Source organism: Schistocerca piceifrons, chromosome 1, assembly GCF_021461385.2.
Source record: "Schistocerca piceifrons isolate TAMUIC-IGC-003096 chromosome 1, iqSchPice1.1, whole genome shotgun sequence".
Taxonomy (NCBI): Eukaryota; Metazoa; Arthropoda; class Insecta; order Orthoptera; family Acrididae; genus Schistocerca; species Schistocerca piceifrons.
The window spans coordinates 368,724,210-368,743,297 of NC_060138.1; the positions used below are offsets into that span (position 1 = coordinate 368,724,210).

General features: G+C 43.8%; 1 protein-coding gene across 3 annotated transcripts in view; it reads left to right on the top strand.

Annotated features, from left to right (window-relative positions):
* Nucleotides 1–19,088, top strand: part of LOC124786213 (protein similar) — a 740,085-nt gene that overhangs the window by 557,039 nt on the left and 163,958 nt on the right. For all 3 annotated transcript variants that reach the window (XM_047254246.1, XM_047254244.1, XM_047254245.1), the window contains exon 7: nt 17,334–17,481. In XM_047254246.1, coding sequence (XP_047110202.1) covers nt 17,334–17,481 — 148 coding nt within the window. The remainder of the gene's footprint in view (nt 1–17,333; nt 17,482–19,088) is intronic.

The window sequence follows — 19,088 nt, forward strand, 5'->3', positions numbered from 1 at the left end:
ATTGGATAGCGGAGGTTCAGCAGTCTCAGCATAAAGGCTTTCCACAGGGCTGGTGTAAAAAGCTCCAGACACCAAACGCAATCCACGGTGGTGGACAGAGTCGAGACGCCGAAGAATAGACGGCCGAGCAGAGGAGTAGACTATGCTTCCATAATCCAATTTCGAGCGCACTAAGGCGCGATAGAGGCGGAGAAGGACCACTCGGTCCGCTCCCCAAGAGGTGCCATTCAGGACACGGAGGGTGTTAAGGGAACGCAGACAGCGAGCCGAAAGATAGGAAACGTGGGAGGACCACCACAGTTTTCTGTCAAACATAAGACCCAAGAATTTAGCGACGTCGGAAAACGGAAGGTTGACAGGACCTAGATGTAAGGAGGGCGGAAGAAACTCCTTACGTCGCCAAAAATTAACACAAACGGTCTTACTGGGTGAGAAACGGAAGCCGGTTTCGATGCTCCACGAGTGGAGGCGATCGAGACATCCTTGAAGACGTCTTTCAAGAAGGCTGGTCCGTTGAGAGCTGTAGTAGATCGCAAAATCGTCCACAAAGAGGGAGCCCGAGACATCAGGAAGGAGACAATCCATAATTGGATGAATGGCAATGGCAAACAGTACAACACTCAGCACGGAGCCCTGGGGTACCCCGTTTTCTTGGGAGAAAGTGCGGGATAGAGTAGTGTTCACCCGCACCCTAAATGTGCGCTCTGCCATAAATTCGCGAAGAAAAAGGGGCAGCCGGCCTCGAAAGCCCCAAGAGAACAGTGTGCGGAGGATGCCTGTCCTCCAACAGGTATCGTATGCTCTCTCCAGATCAAAAAATATTGCTACCGTTTGGCGTTTCCGGAGGAAATTGTTCATGATATAAGTGGAGAGAGCAACAAGATGGTCAACGGCAGAACGATGTTGTCGGAATCCGCATTGGGCTGGTGTTAAAAGACTGCGGGATTCCAGCCACCAAGCTAAACGGTAATTCACCATACGCTCCAAAACCTTACAGACACTACTCGTGAGAGAAATGGGGCGATAGCTAGAGGGGAGATGTTTGTCCTTTCCAGGTTTCGGAACGGGAACGACAATAGCTTCCCGCCATCGCCTGGGAAAGGTACTGTCGGTCCAAATTCGATTATAAAGGCGAAGGAGGTAGCGCAGGCTATGGGTTGATAAATGCAGCAACATTTGGACATGGATACCATCCGGTCCTGGGGCGGAGGAGCGAGAAGAAGAGAGTGCATGTTGGAGTTCGCGCATGGAGAAAACAGTATTGTAGCTTTCGCGATTTTGAGAGGAGAAAGCAAGATGTCGCACTTCCGCTGCACGTTTCTTCGGGAGAAACGCTGGCGGGTAATTTGAAGAGCTCGAAATCTCAGCAAAGTGCTGACCCAATGAGTTAGAAATTGCGACGGGGTCCACTAAGGTAACATGCGCGACAGTGAGCCCAGAGACCGGGGAGAAACTAGGCGCGCCTGAGAACCGTCGAAGCCGACTCCAAACTTCCGAGGATGGAGTGAAGGTGTTAAATGAGCTAATAAAGAATTGCCAGCTTGCCTTCTTGCTATCGCGGATGACGCGACGGCATCGCGCACGGAGCTGCTTATATCGGATACAGTTGGCCAAAGTTGGATGGTGACGGAAAATGCGAAGAGCACGTCGCCGCTCACGTATTGCGTCACGGCATGCCTCGTTCCACCAAGGAACTGGGGGGCGCCGGGGCAATTCGGAGGTGCGTGGTATTGAACGTTCCGCAGCTGTGAGAATAACGTCGGTAAAATGTGTGACCTCATCGTCGACGCTGGGAAAGCGACGGTCATCGAATGTCGCTAGAGACGAAAAAAGTGTCCAATCGGCTTGGGCAAACTTCCAGCGTCGCGAGCGCATATATGGCAGTTGAGGCTGCAGTCGAAGGACACATGGAAAGTGGTCACTCGAGTGTGTATCATCAAGGGCGAACCATTCGAAGCGCCGGGCTAGCGGAACAGTACCGACCGCAAGGTCCAAATGAGATAAATTTGCCGTGGAGGCAGACAAAAATGTGGGGACCCCAGTGTTGAGGCAAACTAGATCTGCTTGGTGGAAGACGTCTAGCAATAGTGAGCCACGTGGACAAGGATGTAGAGATCCCCAAAGCGGGTGGTGGGCATTGAAGTCCCCAACCAGCAAATAGGGGGGTGGAAGCTGATCAAGAAGATGAAGGAGATCAGCTCGTGCCAGTGGTGTAGACGATGGAATGTATACCGTACATAGAGAGAACGTGTATCCAGAAAGGGAAAGACGGACGGCGACAGCTTGGAAGGAACTGTTTAAGGGGATTGGGTGATAATGGAGAGTATCATGGAGCAGAATCATGAGTCCTCCATGGGCTGGAGTGCCTTCAACAGAGGGGAGGTCATATCGGACGGACTGAAAATGAGGGAGAACAAAGCGGTCATGGGGACGCAGCTTTGTTTCCTGAAGACAGAAGATGACCGGCGAGTAGGATCGTAAGAGGATCGACAATTCATCCCGATTGGCGCGAATGCCGCGGATATTCCAGTGGATAATGGACATAGGGTGAACAGAAAATGGAGAAACGTGACCAAGGGTGCTGTCAACTCAACGACTGCTCAGAGCTTGCGACCGACAGCATGGAATGGCATTCAGTCGAAGGCAGAAGATCCTGATCCATAGGTTGGTCAGGAGCAGCTCCTGCCACCAACGATCGGCCAGTTGACCGGCCACCAGCAGTGCGCCTCGGCGACACGGAAGATGGCCGAGGGCGATTTCCGCCAGGTGGTGCTGTAGTTGGGACACGCCTTGGCGGAGAAGGAGAGGAACTGTGTTTCTTCGTAGCCTTCTTGGAGGTATGATGTTTAGATGAAGGAGGAACCGATGGTTGTGAAGTTGCAGTACGTAAAAACTCTTCACGAGAATGCTCTTTTTTCGAAGACTTGGCGTCTGACTTTTGGGCTCGAGATTTAGCAGAACCCGACGAAGGGTGAGCCATAGAGTGAGCAGGCGAAAGTGGTGAGGTTGAACGGGCGATCTTTGCGCTGGCCGATCTGACCACCGTGGTACTAAATGTGAGGTCGCAAGTCTGCGTGGCCGCCTCCTTTGTTGGCCGAGGAGAAGCAAGGACAGTGCTGTATTTTCCTTTCTGAGGCACGGTGGGCTGTCGACTGGCGAGTAACTTTCGAGCAGCAAAGGTCGACACCTTTTCCTTCACTCTTATTTCCTGGATGAGCTTTTCATCCTTAAAAACGGGGCAATCTCGAGAGGAAGCAGCGTGGTCACCCATACAGTTGATGCAGTGAGGGGATGGAGGTGGACAAGCACCCTCATGGGCATCCTTGCCAAACGTAACACATTTGGCCGGATTGGAACAGGACTGGCTGGTGTGATTGAACCGCTGACAACGATAGCAACGCGTAGGGTTTGGGACATAAGGGCGAACGGAAATTATCTCATAGCCTGCTTTGATTTTTGATGGGAGTTGAACTTTGTCAAATGTCAAGAAGACAGTGCGGGTTGGAATGATGTTCGAGTCAACCCTTTTCATAACCCGATGAACAGCGGTGACGCCCTGGTCAGACAGGTAGTGCTGAATTTCTTCGTCAGACAATCCATCAAGGGAGCGTGTATAAACGACTCCACGCGAGGAATTTAAGGTACGGTGCGGTTCCACCCGGACAGGGAAGGTGTGGAGCAGAGAAGTAGGCAGCCATTTTTGAGCCTGGAGGGCACTGTGTGTTTCTAACAACAGGGTACCATTCCGTAATCTGGAACAAGACTTTACAGGACCCGCAATTGCGTCGACACCTTTCTGAATAATGAAAGGGTTGACCGTGGAAAAGTCGTGACCTTCGTCAGACCGAGAAACAACAAGGAACTGTGGCAACGATGGAAGAACTGACTGTGGCTGAGACTCAGTGAACTTACGTTTGTGAGCAGACATAGTGGAAGGTGAGGAAACCATTGCGGAAGAATCCCCATGATTACCGGCGTCTCCGATGGCGCGCTCCTCCCTTGTGGGGGCCCTCACCGAGGGCACACCCGCCTTAGGTGATTGTTCACACCTCAGGTCACACCTCCCGACAAACGGACGGAGGGACCAATCGGCACTTTCGGAAGGTATCAGCTCGGGTAATCACCCCTCCCTGGGCCTGGCCTTTACCAGGGGGTACGTACGTGTCCTACCTGTCTACCCGGGGCGGGGAATTACGCGTTACCCCGTCACCGGCTACGCATGGAAGTGCGTGGGTCGGCCTTCAGACACGCACAGGGAGGAAGAAAGGGAAAGGAAAGAAGAGGGGGTCTCAAACGCCGCAGCGGAGAAAAGGGTAAAGAGAAGAGGTAAGGAAAGGAGAAGGACAAAGGAAGGAAGAAGACATACAAGCAAGGCAGAAGAAGAATGCGGTACATTTACAAGCGTCCGTCTCCGGACGTAGGCGCAAACCATACTCCCAGAGGGGGAGAAAGTGAAGGAAAGAGCCAGAGGTGAGGGGGGGGGGTGAAGACAGGGGATGGGGAAGGATGCGGAAAGGGAAGGTATGCAGCCCAGAAAGGAAGGAAGGCCACATTAGCTCGGGGTCCCGTGCTCGCTACGCACGTATCCACAAAAGAGTTGTGGATCCCCTGGGGGGGATCCCAGCAGTGAGTTGAAATCGTCTATACTATGATATAGGTTAAGATCCCAGCTATCACATCATGCAGCCATTCATTCACCCTGGTAGGCTTTCGTTTGCGAGTTATAGACGAAAAAGTATTTCGAAATTTTGCGTGACGCTCAGTAGCATTAAGAAAGTTGTATCACATTGACTAGTTGCGTGGTGTAATGGATAAGAAAATACCTTGATGTACAGGTCATCGTTTCGAATCTTGTAGGCCGAGATACCTGATTGACTCCATTCTTGTTATACAAAGCTTCTGTAGTCGAATAAGAGACTTTAGAACCTACCCAGACATCGAAAGTAACCATAACATAGTGATAGCTGTCTTGTTCAGTGGGTACATTCGGAGAGCAGTATAAGAAGTCGGAGGAGAAACGAGGAGTTAAAATCTATCTTAAGAAAATAGATATGTTGATTTGCTGATGATAACGCAGTGTTAAAGGTGCTGAACAGTTAGAAGCGATGCTGGCCTAGATGTAAACCGACCCCCCCCTCCTCCTCTTCCTGTAAAATGAAAGTTGATAAGACTGAAACAAAAATCTTACTGTTGTGGAGTGCTTGCCTAACAAATGAGCGACTGGTGACTGTCGAATTCTTCACTTACCTAAAATTTCATCAGATGAAAAATCAAATGATATTACAAGCCGAATCCAGCTACTTTTAACGAGAGAAGAAACCTTCTCACATAGAGCTGCATAGAACAGCATCTGAGGAAAGATCTAATAGAGCCGTCTGTTAGGAGTATGCTGCTGTACGAGAATGAAACGTGGACCCTCTGAGAAGCAGAAAAACAAAATAATTGCATTCGAGTTATGGTGCTACCGTAGAATGCTAAGTACCGGTCTCATGAGAAAGGCCGCGGACAGAAGAACATGGCGAGCTACTGCTAACCAATCTGGTGATTGAAGACCCAATAAGAAGACGTCTACAGTCGGTTGAGCGCTACCCAGATCAAACTTAGGGTGCACGTTGCATTAATCAAACTCTCATATAATCGAAGATAATATTCTTCGAAGAGTAAAGGAGGACGAAATGCGAATATATATATTTGGAGGGGGGTAAACACAAACAGAGCTTATCATTTTAAGCTAGTGAAACTGCTTCATTGCAGCAAGTCAGTAATATACTTGCAAAATGATTACACAAAATCCGCCTGCTTATTTAGATGTCTGCAGAGACGAGTTTAATCTACACATGCAGAAATACTTTGTGGTTAAGTAGCCTCCAGAATTTACCTGCTCTGTAAGTATAAGGAATGGAATGTGGCTAGATTTTATCCTTCCATTTACATCGAGATGATTAGAGAAACTGTTAGTCATGGATGAGATGAAGATAGACGGCGATGCGAAGAAGAAACCATGCGCGTATTGGCCTTGAATGATATAGAAAGTCCATGTAAAGATAAAACAGAAATGACCAGACGTTCAGTTGAACCCATTTCCACTTGAATGCAAGCCCAGCCATATACGAGCAGTATAGCCACTGATATGTTGAGGAGGATGCTGCGAATACTGTTAGACTTCATGTCATTTCAAGGTGCCACTCCCTGTGTAGGGAAGACTTGCGAAACGTCGGAAACATCACCGTGGCGGCTTCCCGGAATTGCTGTAAGGTTTCCTTTGTAATCGCTGCGGTTGACTAAACATGTCGCGTTTCGTGCGTTTGCGCACATAGCTGCGGCTTTCTGGTTCGTGCACTGCGCTTAGTACTTCGATATGCTTGTTATACTTAAGTTATAGTAATGACAGAAGGCGGTGTAGCTTAAGGGCTAAATATGTCTCTTAGACATAAATGTCCGATGCAATTTACAGTGTTTTTCTCCTGTCTTATCGGTCACTCCCGCTACATTACTTTAGTCCACTTAATGCTTGGCTCGGAGAACAGCGGATGGGGGAAGCCTAACGCCTTGGGAATCCTTTTACGGTTAACGACCGGTGACCTGAAACAAAGCAGCATGGATGTCATTTTTAGGTGGTTTTCCATCCTCGTGAAGGCATGTTGGGCTTGTTCACTATTTGCACCTGAATATCAAACGCCTGGAAAAATGTACACACAAAGATTCCGCAAGACATACGGTGACGCATCACGTGTTCTTTCACTGTCATTATAGGTTAATCAAGGCGTAATTCGTGCTAAAGTATGCTCATAGTTATGTGCTGTGTAGCTTAAGCGCTAAATATGTCCTATGCAATTTGCAGTGGTCGAACTACTGTGTTTTTCTATGTCAAGATGAACTCAAATGGGGAAGACAGTTGGCGAAACAGCATTTGACAAAGCGTAAATACCACGGAGGATAGGTAAAGTGTTGAAAGAGGGGGAAGTAAAACGCTTCGTAACAGCTCCCTTGTGCCAGCTGTGCTTAGATGACATTTCTTTGTACGATTTAGACGCGTTGCACTGCGATGGCTTTCAGTTTGCTGCCGACAGAATAATTATTCTTCAGTATTCACTCGCGATAACCATTAGCTGACATTTTGCGAAATCATAAGGAACTAGAGCCGTTATTCTACGCATCTTTTTCGACAGCATGGCGGAAACTGCAAGCGAAACTATATTAAGAGTAACCATTGTAGAACGAGATTATTAACGAATTGTACAGTCCGTAATTTCTCTTCGTCTGCCATACGTGAGTGTAATCGGAAGGAGGCTTTTTAATAATCCTGCGTAGTATTCTCTGTTACGGTCTGCACTCATGTTTGTGGATCATGCAGGGCCTACGCCAACTACCAAACGATTGCTGTTCGCATCGGATATCTATTTCGTCGCATGTGAAGCATAGACATTATGTTCAGGTTCCCAGAGGACGGAGCGACAAGTACAAGTTTCACAATTTGTTAAGGCTTAGCGGCTATTAAAGCTGATGAGTGTCTTGAAATCGAGGCGCCGAAAGGGTATTCTACTAATAGTAGCGAAATGCATGCAGCCTTTCAGAAAATCATGATTGAAATTTTATTTTTTTTATTTTTTTTTTAATTCATATGACCGGTTTCGGTTCATTTAGAACCATCTTCAGATCTGATATTTCAGTTACAGGAGTAACCCGTCCAACTCTAGCAACTTTCACATGCTACGTCACATAAATGTGAACCGAAACCGGTCATATGAATAAAAAAAAAATTGCAGTGAAGACGGATTTTAAGTAACATTATAAAATCACTGATTGCTGTTATCCCATAAGACATTATGTCTATTTTTGCAAAATTTCAGAAAATCAGTGCTTGGTTTAGGAACTGGCAATTGATACCTCCGAATAAACTACTGCTCGTAAATAGGGCGGAAGGGGCCGTTCTTGTTAATTATACAATTTGCATATAAAATACTTGAATCATGTGCAACACAAAAAATATCCAGGAGCACCCGTCGGAGTGGTTTGAAGTGAAACGACAACATAAAGCTAATTATATGAAAAGCAGATACATCGGAAGAACCATACGGAAATGTAATTCATCCACGAAAGAGGTAGCTTACAAAACCCCAGTTCGACCGATATCGAGTATTGTGCGTCAGCTGGGAAGCTAGCAGGTACGATTAATTGGAGAAGAGACAAAGAAGAGCAGCGCGTTGATTTAGTATACGCGATATCGTCACGGAAATGCTACACTAACTTCAGTGGCAGGCGTTTTAATAGAAGCATTGTGCCTGACGAAGTTTATTGTTAAAATTCCGAAAGCGTTTGCTCGAAGAGGAGTCGAGCAACAAATACTTACTTCCAAGTGTATCTCTAAAATATCATATTGGTTAAATGTTGGAAATTCAGGCTCATAATAGAGGAACGACAGTGGTTCTTCCAGATTAGCATTCGTGAATGAAACAGAAAACAAGAGATCCCTTCACACCGTAAGAGGACTTGCGAAGTACAGATGTCGGAGGGCACAGTTAATGATTAATACGTGTTGTTCGTCATGCAGTTGACAAGTGAATACCAACCTTTCACTGGCAGCGAAAGGAGGATGTTAATTGCAGAAAGAACAGAATATGCGCAGACAGAACTGCACCTAAGCATTTTTGACGTAGCACCAGAGTTAATTCAGCTGTTACTAATTTACTGTTAACGGTTTCCTGTGTAGTCTAGCCCGTAAGCGTGACCTAAGAAAGACACACATTCGGATTACAATAACTCTCTGAAATACTACAGAAATATGCTTCAATAGTAATGAATTAAAGCTGTTGAAGGCCTTAAGCACAATATTACCCCCCTCACTAAATAAAAGCAACATTAAAGACCTAATAGGAAGCACAAAAATTGCATCCACAGCAGCTAAACTAAAACACGACGAACAAAATGTTATGCCCATAAGGCAAATATTATGAAAAATATTCACCAGAACAAAAGATACAACGAGATGAATAATGACCATAGGACATTATGCGACACAAACAGGAACTTTCAACCGAGAACGCCCTCGTTGTCAGAGCTGAAAAGGGCAGTACAGCTGTTGTCATATGAATCAGATTAAAAAAACTTGTGAATTCTTCAGAAAGAATAACATAAAAGAAATAGCATATGATCCTACTCCCAATTTCCGAGATAAAATTAGAAAGTTGCTTAAAAACTGCAACTTCTTGTTGACACCAACAGAAGCAAAGCACTGTGTAGTGATAAACCCATCAGCACCAAAATAGAGATCACAGCCTAAGATCCATAAACCAGAATGTTCAATACGTCCCCTGTGAACTCCATAAATCGTCCAAGCTATAAAATCACCAGAAAACGTAATGATATTATCCGAAAGGCATATGTATTCGAAAATAACTTCTCCATCAAAAACAGTCATGAGCTCATCAGTAGCATAAAAGATATCCCCACCCCAGTCACGACTAGATTTCCATCTCTCAACATAGTCAACCTATATTCAAACATACCTGTCAGAGAAACAGTAAGTATAATAAGAAATAACTTACTCAAACATGGAACAGTGGGTAGAGCTGAAATCTGAACTAGAGATTCTGGAGCTTGTATTACCACTCAACTATTTCCTGTTCAACAAAAAAATGGTTCAAATGGCTCTGAGGACTATGGGACGTAACATCTGAGGTCATCAGTCCCCTAGAACTTAAACCTAACTAACCTAAGGACATCACACACATCCATACCCAAGGAAAGATTGATCCTGCGACCTCTAGTGGTTGTAGTCTTGCAGGCTTGCTAGCAGACGTATGTATTAATAATCTTGAAAACAACGTTTTTAGATCCCAAGCCCAGCTAAAAGATAAGCTGCTTTACTACAGACGCTATGCTGGTGACACAATCTGTTCAGTGGAACAACAGAAGCAATAGAAAATCTAGCCAAAGAAATTAACAAATTACACAACAAAATTCAATTCATAGTAGAACATGAAACACCAGAAGGCATTAACTGTCTTGATTTAACAATCTCTAATAAAATCGAAAGCATAAATTTCAAATTTTCAGAAAGCCAACAACCACCAGTAGAACCATACACAAGTCCTCTTGCCATCGAGACCAACATAAAAAAAGCATTCTTCAGAACAATGGGTAATCATATGCTTAAAATCCCAATGGACACAAGTGAAAGAGAAAAAGAAACAGAAATTATTGAATCAGTTGCCTCGAGCAATGGGTACAACCCTGCAGTAATAGATAAACTAATCCATACAGCAAAATTAAATCAACCAAACAGCTGAACAACCACCCACAAACAAGACCACATTTATAAGCCTGCCTTTACTAGGGAAGATTTCTCACCAAATTGCCAACCTCTTCAAGACATACAACATAAAAATAAGCTGCTTCACCAACAGCGAAATACACAATAGAATCATACACAGCACCAAAACTACTATACAACAGTATCAAGTCAGGTGTATACAAGCTCACACGCAACTCATGTCCAATCTTCTACATTGGACGAACTGGTAGAAGCTTCACAACGAGATTTAAAGAACACACAGATGCACTCCGTCTTAACAACCTGAATAAATCCAGCTTTGCACGATACTTGACCTTCTTTAAGAAATTGAAATATTTATCTACACAAATACAGCAACTGACTACTTAATGACCAAACTGAACTAATTTTTCCATCAGAACTTCGAAGATTTACTAGTTCAAAACAAGTAACCACTCAACCAACCCTACCCATCTCCCCGCCCCCCCAATCCCTCTCCTTACATCATAACTACACTGGTTCAATGTAAATATGCTATCACAGAATAAAACTGTTACTATATTTCTAAATCGTAAAGCCCTCTACTGTTGAAATACATCAGTACTTTTATCCAAATTACCTGTAGCTGGGACAAACAGAATCTGCCTTTACCAATACGCCAGCTCATGTTAATGTAAGAACAAAAATAAATCATCAGTTCACTTGAACTTTTGTTTTATTTTTAAATATAAAGAACACAGTCATACAAACAGCTAAAGTCCATTAGAAAGACTATAACTTTTATACATATTACCTGAGCTAAAATAACAAAAATTTACTCTTACTAATATTACAGATCATATAAACGTCAGGAAAGAAATAAGCCAACAGTTCATTTGAGGGTTTGTTATTGCTTAAAATTTAAACTTAAATATAAAGGTCACGGTCATACAAACGGCTTTATCTCATTGCAAATGCGATAACTCTGTATTAATGTCTCCTGGGGATTCATGTTAATGCCAGTCTTGTTTGAAATATATGCTATAAACTATTATACGAATAGAAATAAGTCATCAGATCACTTAAGTTTGCTCTTGTAGCAATTCATTTATGTATTTATTTTATTTTGCTCTCATGTTATCGCCAGTCTGATTAAAATATTTGCCCTTATACCGACTTTAATACGTGTAAAAAAAACTAAATTTACGTCCATATCGACAAATAAACAATAGTCATGGGGATACATTAAAACGTGTTCCATCTTGTCACAGAGCAGCACCCAGCATTATGCTTAAAATAATGATGTAACCTCCAGAAACCATCTGAATATGAATCTTAAAAGGTTCGAAAATCGGTTCATGGAATAAAACATAATTTTTCAAAAAAGTGACTGGTTGCAGTTTTATGTAACAGTTACATTCAATTAATAGTCACGGTTTCTAAAACATTCGTGATGGATAAGCTTAACTGCTCTGAACTATTTCATTAGTAGTACATCAAGTAGACCAGATCGAAGAACTATCTAGATAATAAAGCTCTTCAATCACGTTCCACATACTATTTGCAGCGCTAAAGGAATGTAGCACCACAGATAGGCTTAGAGGCCTTTAGATAAAGCAAATCTACCAGCTGTACAGGACGTGTAATTAAACATTATTGCATAATTTGCATATCATAAATGTCCGTAGCCTAAACTTCGATGAAATCTGCAGCCATTCTTAACAGTATGCAATTTGCTTTGTTCTTAGCAGAAACTGTGCAAAAAAACACTTTCACACACTGTGGGCTGTACCCATCAGAAAATGCAAACTGGTTGTGACAATGGAATGAGGCTTCCGGCAAATAAAGGGGGAGGGTAGGCAGTAAGATGGAGAACAGGTCGATACTTGTTTGTGTCCATACGGTTCCTTGACGTGCACCAAGTACGGTGAAGTGTTTTAATGAGATATCCGAGAAAAACACTCGTCGCCATTCAGATTTTGGTATCATTCAGATCTTACGTTCGTGAGAAGGAAATTGAGAAGGTGGTTTTGAAAATTTTCTTCCATCTCTCAATGTCAATAGTGAGTCACATCATCTACACAAAAAATTTTCTGTGTCCTCCAGCATCAGGACGAACATCATCTAGACCATAGATAAACTTGTCAAACTTCACACAATGTATCTGCTTTTACAGAAGTTACGGCGGCCATTGTTCTTTTACTCACTTCTTCTATGTCAGATGAACAAACTTTCGTTCACATATCTTCATTAAAAAAAAAAAACGTCTAAGGTCATGTCTGGCGATCTTGGAGGCCAAGAATTCAGGTCAGGGTCCCGGGGTCCCGTGCGCCCCATCCAGTGTTGAGGCAGTGTGTCATTGAGAAACTGATGTTCGTTGCTGTGCCATTGTGGTGGAGTTCCACCCTTTTGGAAAGTGAAGTCATCGGAGTCTTCTTGAAGTTGTGGAAAAAGCCAATTTTGCAGCATTTGAAGAAAGCTCAACACTCGATAGGGCGCACGGGGTCCCGAGACACTGCACTGCATTCTTGGCCTCCAATATCGCCAGACAAGGCTCCAAGCGATTTTTTCTTTTGGGGATATGTGAAAGAAACTTTGTTCAACTCTCCGTTACCTCGTGACATAGAAGTAGCAACTTCTGTAAAAACAGATACATTGCGTCAAGTTTATGACGAATTTAGTTTCTAGATGCTGTAGCTGGCGAACCCAGAGAATTTGTAATAGCATAGCTAAAACTATAAGACGTTGTATTTTGCAAATCATCGCAAGTTTGAAGTAGTTTATTATTAATAAATATGGAGTTTTGAAATCAGATCATTCTTTTCGAAACAGTAATAAGACTTAATTGAGCAGGAGTTGTTACTATTTAATGTTTTATATGACAACAGCCAAACTCTTAAAAAATATGTCAATCAGAATCTTTGTGTAACGATACGTTAATAAAAAGTAGTTCATACTAAAGAATCATCTTAAATGTAAACTTATTAGCGTGCATGGTGCCCTTTTTCCACTTTATTAATCATCAAAATGCTTTCCTGAGAAATAATTGTATCTTATGACTTCTGTTGTGATGTTTCGACAAGACAACCGTTACGGAACGTAAGTGAATTACTTGTGGTGGACATGTTAACATATTGTTTTAAAACTTTCGTCAGAAACACTGTATTATGCGTACTGTTCACTTCTAGTCCGTCGGTGCTGGCAAGTGCTGAGACCCTTCGCCACAAGCGTTTCACTCCTCCGCTTCACATGAAAATATTCCCTACTTACTGAGTACGCGATTAGACTGGGTATACAGCAAGATGTAGTTAATTTTTTTGTACTGATCTTTTTTTCTGTTGTTCTCAGTGTCACGCGAGAGCAATCGTTTTTGTGGGGCTGTAGCTGTTTCATATTAGCAGGCAACGAGGAAACACGTGCAGGCGCAGATATTAATACTTTCAGACAACTAGTACCACAGATCCTAAAAGAGTGAATTTACGTTAAAAAGGCTATGGTGTCTTCAAACAGTCTACTCCATGCCTTGGACACTGTAAGGTGCACCATGTTATACATGCACTATATATTGTCTTGGGTCCGAGCGAATCTGAGGGGCGGATTGGTGGATTTACTGCAGCATAAACTGTAATTGCCTTTAATTCAACTGCCACCAAGTTGAATTTTCATTGCTGTTCTGATAAAGGGTCTCAAAGATTTTGATGTTATCTAGTCTACATAACCGTTTGCAACGCGATTTTCAACTAAAGCAGTTTTGTTGTATTCTAAAATACGGGTATTGTGTCTACGTTTGACGCGTCGCTCCTGTACACAGTTTAAAGTTATGTGACGTAGGACCTGCCACATAACGGAACGTTTGTAAATGTATGCCTAATGTAAATCCAGATCGCCGGTCCTCCGCAATTTGCTCCCACAACGCTTTTTATGCCCAAAACATCCACTACTTGGGGCGCAACAGCCTCAGTAAGAGAATGTCACACGTTCAAACCCATCTTTAATATATGAGAGATTTGAAAGGAGACAGTTCTTAGGTGAGGCCTAACTTGAACGAGAAATATAAAAACGAATTGTATACCGTTACTTTCAAAATTAGGTACGTTAATAAGTATGCATTTGCTACAACCTCTTGATGCTACTCTTTGGCCATAATTTCGTTGTCGCAGTGGTCTAATAATCTTCGTTGACCACATGTCAGTGTTTGTTTGCCACTGAAGAAAACAGGAAGATTAGTTAGTGACAAAGGTTTAGACGCCCACCCTGATTCTGTTACAGAGGAATATTCTAATGCTACTTTCCGGAACAACGACAACGCGCAGACTAACACCAATCGAGAGGATGGGCTACGTTTAGGAATGCCTTTCGGAAATTATTGCATTGAATTGCGTTAGCTTGCGGTGCACAACTTCCGGGTTTTGTACAGTATTTAATTTGTTACTATTAACTAGTCTCTCTGAATTAATACACGCTATTGCTGGCTGCGAATATGCTATCTTCTGTATTGCAGCGATGGTTTTCTACTAGCAATAAGCCCGTTAGATGCTCAGTCTAAATTTATGTAAAATATACAATTGGTTCGGAGTTACCCTTTTGGAATCTAGGTGTTGAAAGATATTTTCATCGCCATTATTTTACTGATATTTTTAGCGCCTCAGAGTTGGGGCACGTGACGCGATTTATAGCACTGCCCCCGTTGGATGGAAACTAGGCTCCGTGGAGCGTTTACGAGACTTTCGGAGCAGTGGACTGCATGCTGGTACCGTCTTTTACCGTCTTTCGGGAATATTTAATCAGCCTGCATTACACGTGTGCTTTGGCACATGGCTTCATTAAAATGGAGATGTACTATTCACGATATCCAATATGCGTAAAATACACCCCATAAGAAAAATTATAATTATTCTCAGGATATTACTTTCATATTATTTGACGTTGTCACATTTGTTGATAAGCGACGTGTTGTCTTAAAGCTATGGATTCAGAAAAACAGTTATTAAGCAGGTCGCAAATATAATTTTATTCGATTACTAATTTCGGCTTATCTACAAGCCCTCTTCAGATCTGTAGTATAGATAATTACATCTAAGTTGTACAGAAGTTCAAATTTCTAATATGGAAGTTCCATCACACGATATATACTATAACAGAATACATTTATTACTGTGCAACTACCAATCGGCGGGACACTTGTCATAGTTTGTGTGAACAGGACCTTTTGTTGAACATTCCAGTGGAACAATGATGTGAATTATCCTAATAACATATTTAAATCGTGACAGTAATATTATAGTGCTAAGATACATTACTAGGAAATGCGAGTTGAGACAAACTGTTACGCAGAATAATAGTCGTCATATTTAATGCTTACTGACAATCAGTTTACATATGTGAACACTATTGTTATATTTGCAACATTACTTTAGAATAAAGTACTTATACTTTCGTATAGAAGTTGCTTATAGTTCATTTGGAGTGTAATTATACTTCGTTAAATTTACACATGTAATATGTGTTTACTAGTGCTTTCAACACTTTCATGCTACCTTGTTTATGGCACTCAACAAATTATATTTTACTCTTTCGTTTTGTGTAATTAATTATTCATGTTGTCATTATATTAATTGTTCGTTAGGTCTGCTAAGAGAAAAATTAGTTATTAGCGCCATTTGGTAGAACCTGACCTCCCGTAAGCCTTGACTAACACCATGAGTTAGTCTTCGTCCTGCCGCATTACGTGCACTTCCTTGTTTATCGAGGCTTGTGTCATGAGCGACACATGATGTTCATGTTCACATATGGAAGTTACACAATACTGGTTTCTAATGTGGAACAGACGTCTAGTTCTGCCGAGTCCGTAACAGTTACTGCTTCTAAGGCTACTGTAGAACATAATGTAGCAAATAGGATGGCCGTGTCCACATACGTGAACTATGTATCATGTCACTGTCCAATGCACGTGACGAATTTTAGTCTCAGCTTCTATATTTCTCTGCACTATGTTATTGTCAAGATTTAAATTTTTTAGGATATTATACATCATTGTTCCATAGCTTTGTACAACAGAAGAACCTCTTCGCCCAAGTTGTCCCGTGATCCACCGTTTGGTAGTTGTACACAAATCAGTTTAAATTGTTATGTATCGTGTGATGGAACTTATATATAAACGATTCAAAACTATATACCTCTTAGATGCAATTTTCTATATTATACATCTGAAGGTAGCTTGTAGATAACTTGCAATTAGTAATAAAATAAAAAATTGAGATCTTGACTATTAAAGATTTTTCTGACTTCACAAAGATTTCTTCGCTCACTAACAACGACACAGTGACCTTCCAACCTAGCATACTTCGGACTACGCTACAGACCAGTGTCACTACAGGCTGGAACCCAAAAAAATTATAGAAACGTTGTCGAGTGTCATTACGTTGCATACGTATGACGTTATTCGCCATAACGTTATGCCACGGATCAAAACAGACGTCTTGTATAGACAGATTCAATCGACACACTCTTCTGTCAACAACACGACACTATAGGAAACTACTACCCTGGAATCTGGACGCACAAGATGTCGAAGTGGCATCAATTAGAAAAAGGCACGCATCTGTCCGCGGGCCACAGAAATCATCATCAGTTAAAGTTAACTACATCCATTTGCAACCCCGAAGTCTAATCGGCTGACAGTACGACGTCTCGACAGAGTGACGCGTATCCGTACGCATTTTAGGTTCCTGCCGGCTTGCCGTAACATTTCTATGATACATCTCACCATTCAGGATCCCGTGCTGGAGCGCACCGTTGGCCGGCAGGAACAACGGAGACAGGCAGCCTAAGCAAATAACGTGGCGCACTTGGACACAGCACTTCACAGGTCACTGTCGGAACTAGAACTGGCGGCGGTATCGCTGCAGCCGCACGGCGGCCGGCGTGTCAACACGCTGATTCACAGGTGGGGCTTGGTTTGCCGCGCTGCCACCTGCCGCCTGCCCCGTGGAGCGCACGCCGCGCGACTGCGGCCGCGCCGCGCCTCGCCGGCCTATGTACGACGACGCCCTACCCTCTTCTCTTCCCTTCCCTGTTGCAGTGTTCTCCAAGGGCCAGTGCGAGACGGGCCAGTACCGCTTCCTGGCCAAGAACGGCGGCTACGTGTGGGTCCTCACGCAGGCGACGCTCATCTACGGCAGCAAGAGCCAGAAGCCGCTCAGCGTGGTGTGCCTCAACTTCGTCATCAGGTACGTGACCGCGCGCACGCACGCACGCCTCAGCCGGCGAGCGCCGACCCTGACACGGATCGGCAGCGCCGCGCCTCTGCTCTGCCGCACGTTCACCTCGCGCCGCCCGGCGGGACTCATCCCGCACCTGGCCTCGCAGATCAAAGCGGCCCTGGCTCACCTGGCACTCGCCAAGGCCCCGCTCTACTCGCCACGCCGGCTACAAAAGGACGCGGCTCCGTTTCACATCCAATCCCGACCTCGCCAACAGCTTAACCATTTGAGCAACGCAGCTGCGAGACCATAGCTTGCCCACCAACTCTATCTAGGAGCACGACGTCGAACAAAAAATATCGATACTTTACTCATGAGTACCGTACTCAATAGTACCGAAAGAAATGTATCGACATCTTGCTGCACCAGTGCTCATCTTTGATTTAAAGAAATTAAAACATACTCTCTATCGGCCCGAAGAGGGCAACGAATTCAGAACAGGACTTTGCGACTCACTCTTCAGCTACTTCGGAACTGTATGAAATGTATTTGCAGTTGCGAACATGGACACCATCAGCTATATAATGGAATTACACTACTGGCCATTAAAATTGCTACACCAAGAAGAAATGCAGATGATAAACGGGTATTCATTGGACAAATATATTATGCTAGAACTGACATGTGATTACATTTTCACGCAAGTTGGGTGCATAGATCCTGAGAAACCAGTACCCAGAACCACCACCTCTGGCCGTAATAATACGCCTGGGCATTGAGTCAAACAGAGCTTGGATGGCGTGTACAGGTACAGCTACGTGCCCATGCAGCTTCAACACGATACCACAGTTCATCAAGAGTAGTGACTGGCGTATTGTGACGAGCCAGTTGCTGGGCCACCATTGACCAGACGTTTTGAACTGGTGAGAGATCTGGAGAATCTGCTGGCCAGGGCAGCAGTCGAACATTTCCTGTATCCAGAAAGGCCCGTACAGGACCTGCAACATGCGGTCTTGCATTATCCTGCTGAAATGTAGGGTTTTGAAGGGATCGAATGAAGGGTAGAGCCACGGGTCGTAACACATCTCGACTGCTAGTGATACGAAGCCGTTGGGATCCAGCTCGCCGTTCCGTATTACCCTCCTGAACCCACGGATTCCATATTCTGCTAACAGTCATTGGATGTCGACCAACGCGAGCAGCAATGTCGCGATACGACAAACAGCAATCGCGATAGCCTACAATCCGACCTTTATCAAAGTCGGAAACGTGATGGTACACATTTCTCCTCCTTACACGATGCATCACAACAACGTTTCACCAGGCAACGCCGGTCAACTGCTGTTTGTTTATTAGAAATCGGTTGGAAGCTTTCCTCATGTCAGCACGTTGTAGGTGTCGCCACCGGCGCCAACCTTGTGTGAATGCTCTGAAAAGCTAATCATTTGCATGTCACAGCATCTTCTTCCTGTCGGTTAAATTTCGCGTCTGTAGCACTTCATCTTCGTGGTGTAGCAATTTTAATGGCCAGTAGTGTATAATGAAAATTCGTGTCGGACCAGCACGCGAACCCAGATTTCCCGGTTACCGCGAGCGGTCGCCTTACTATTACGCTATGAGACAACGCTTCACGG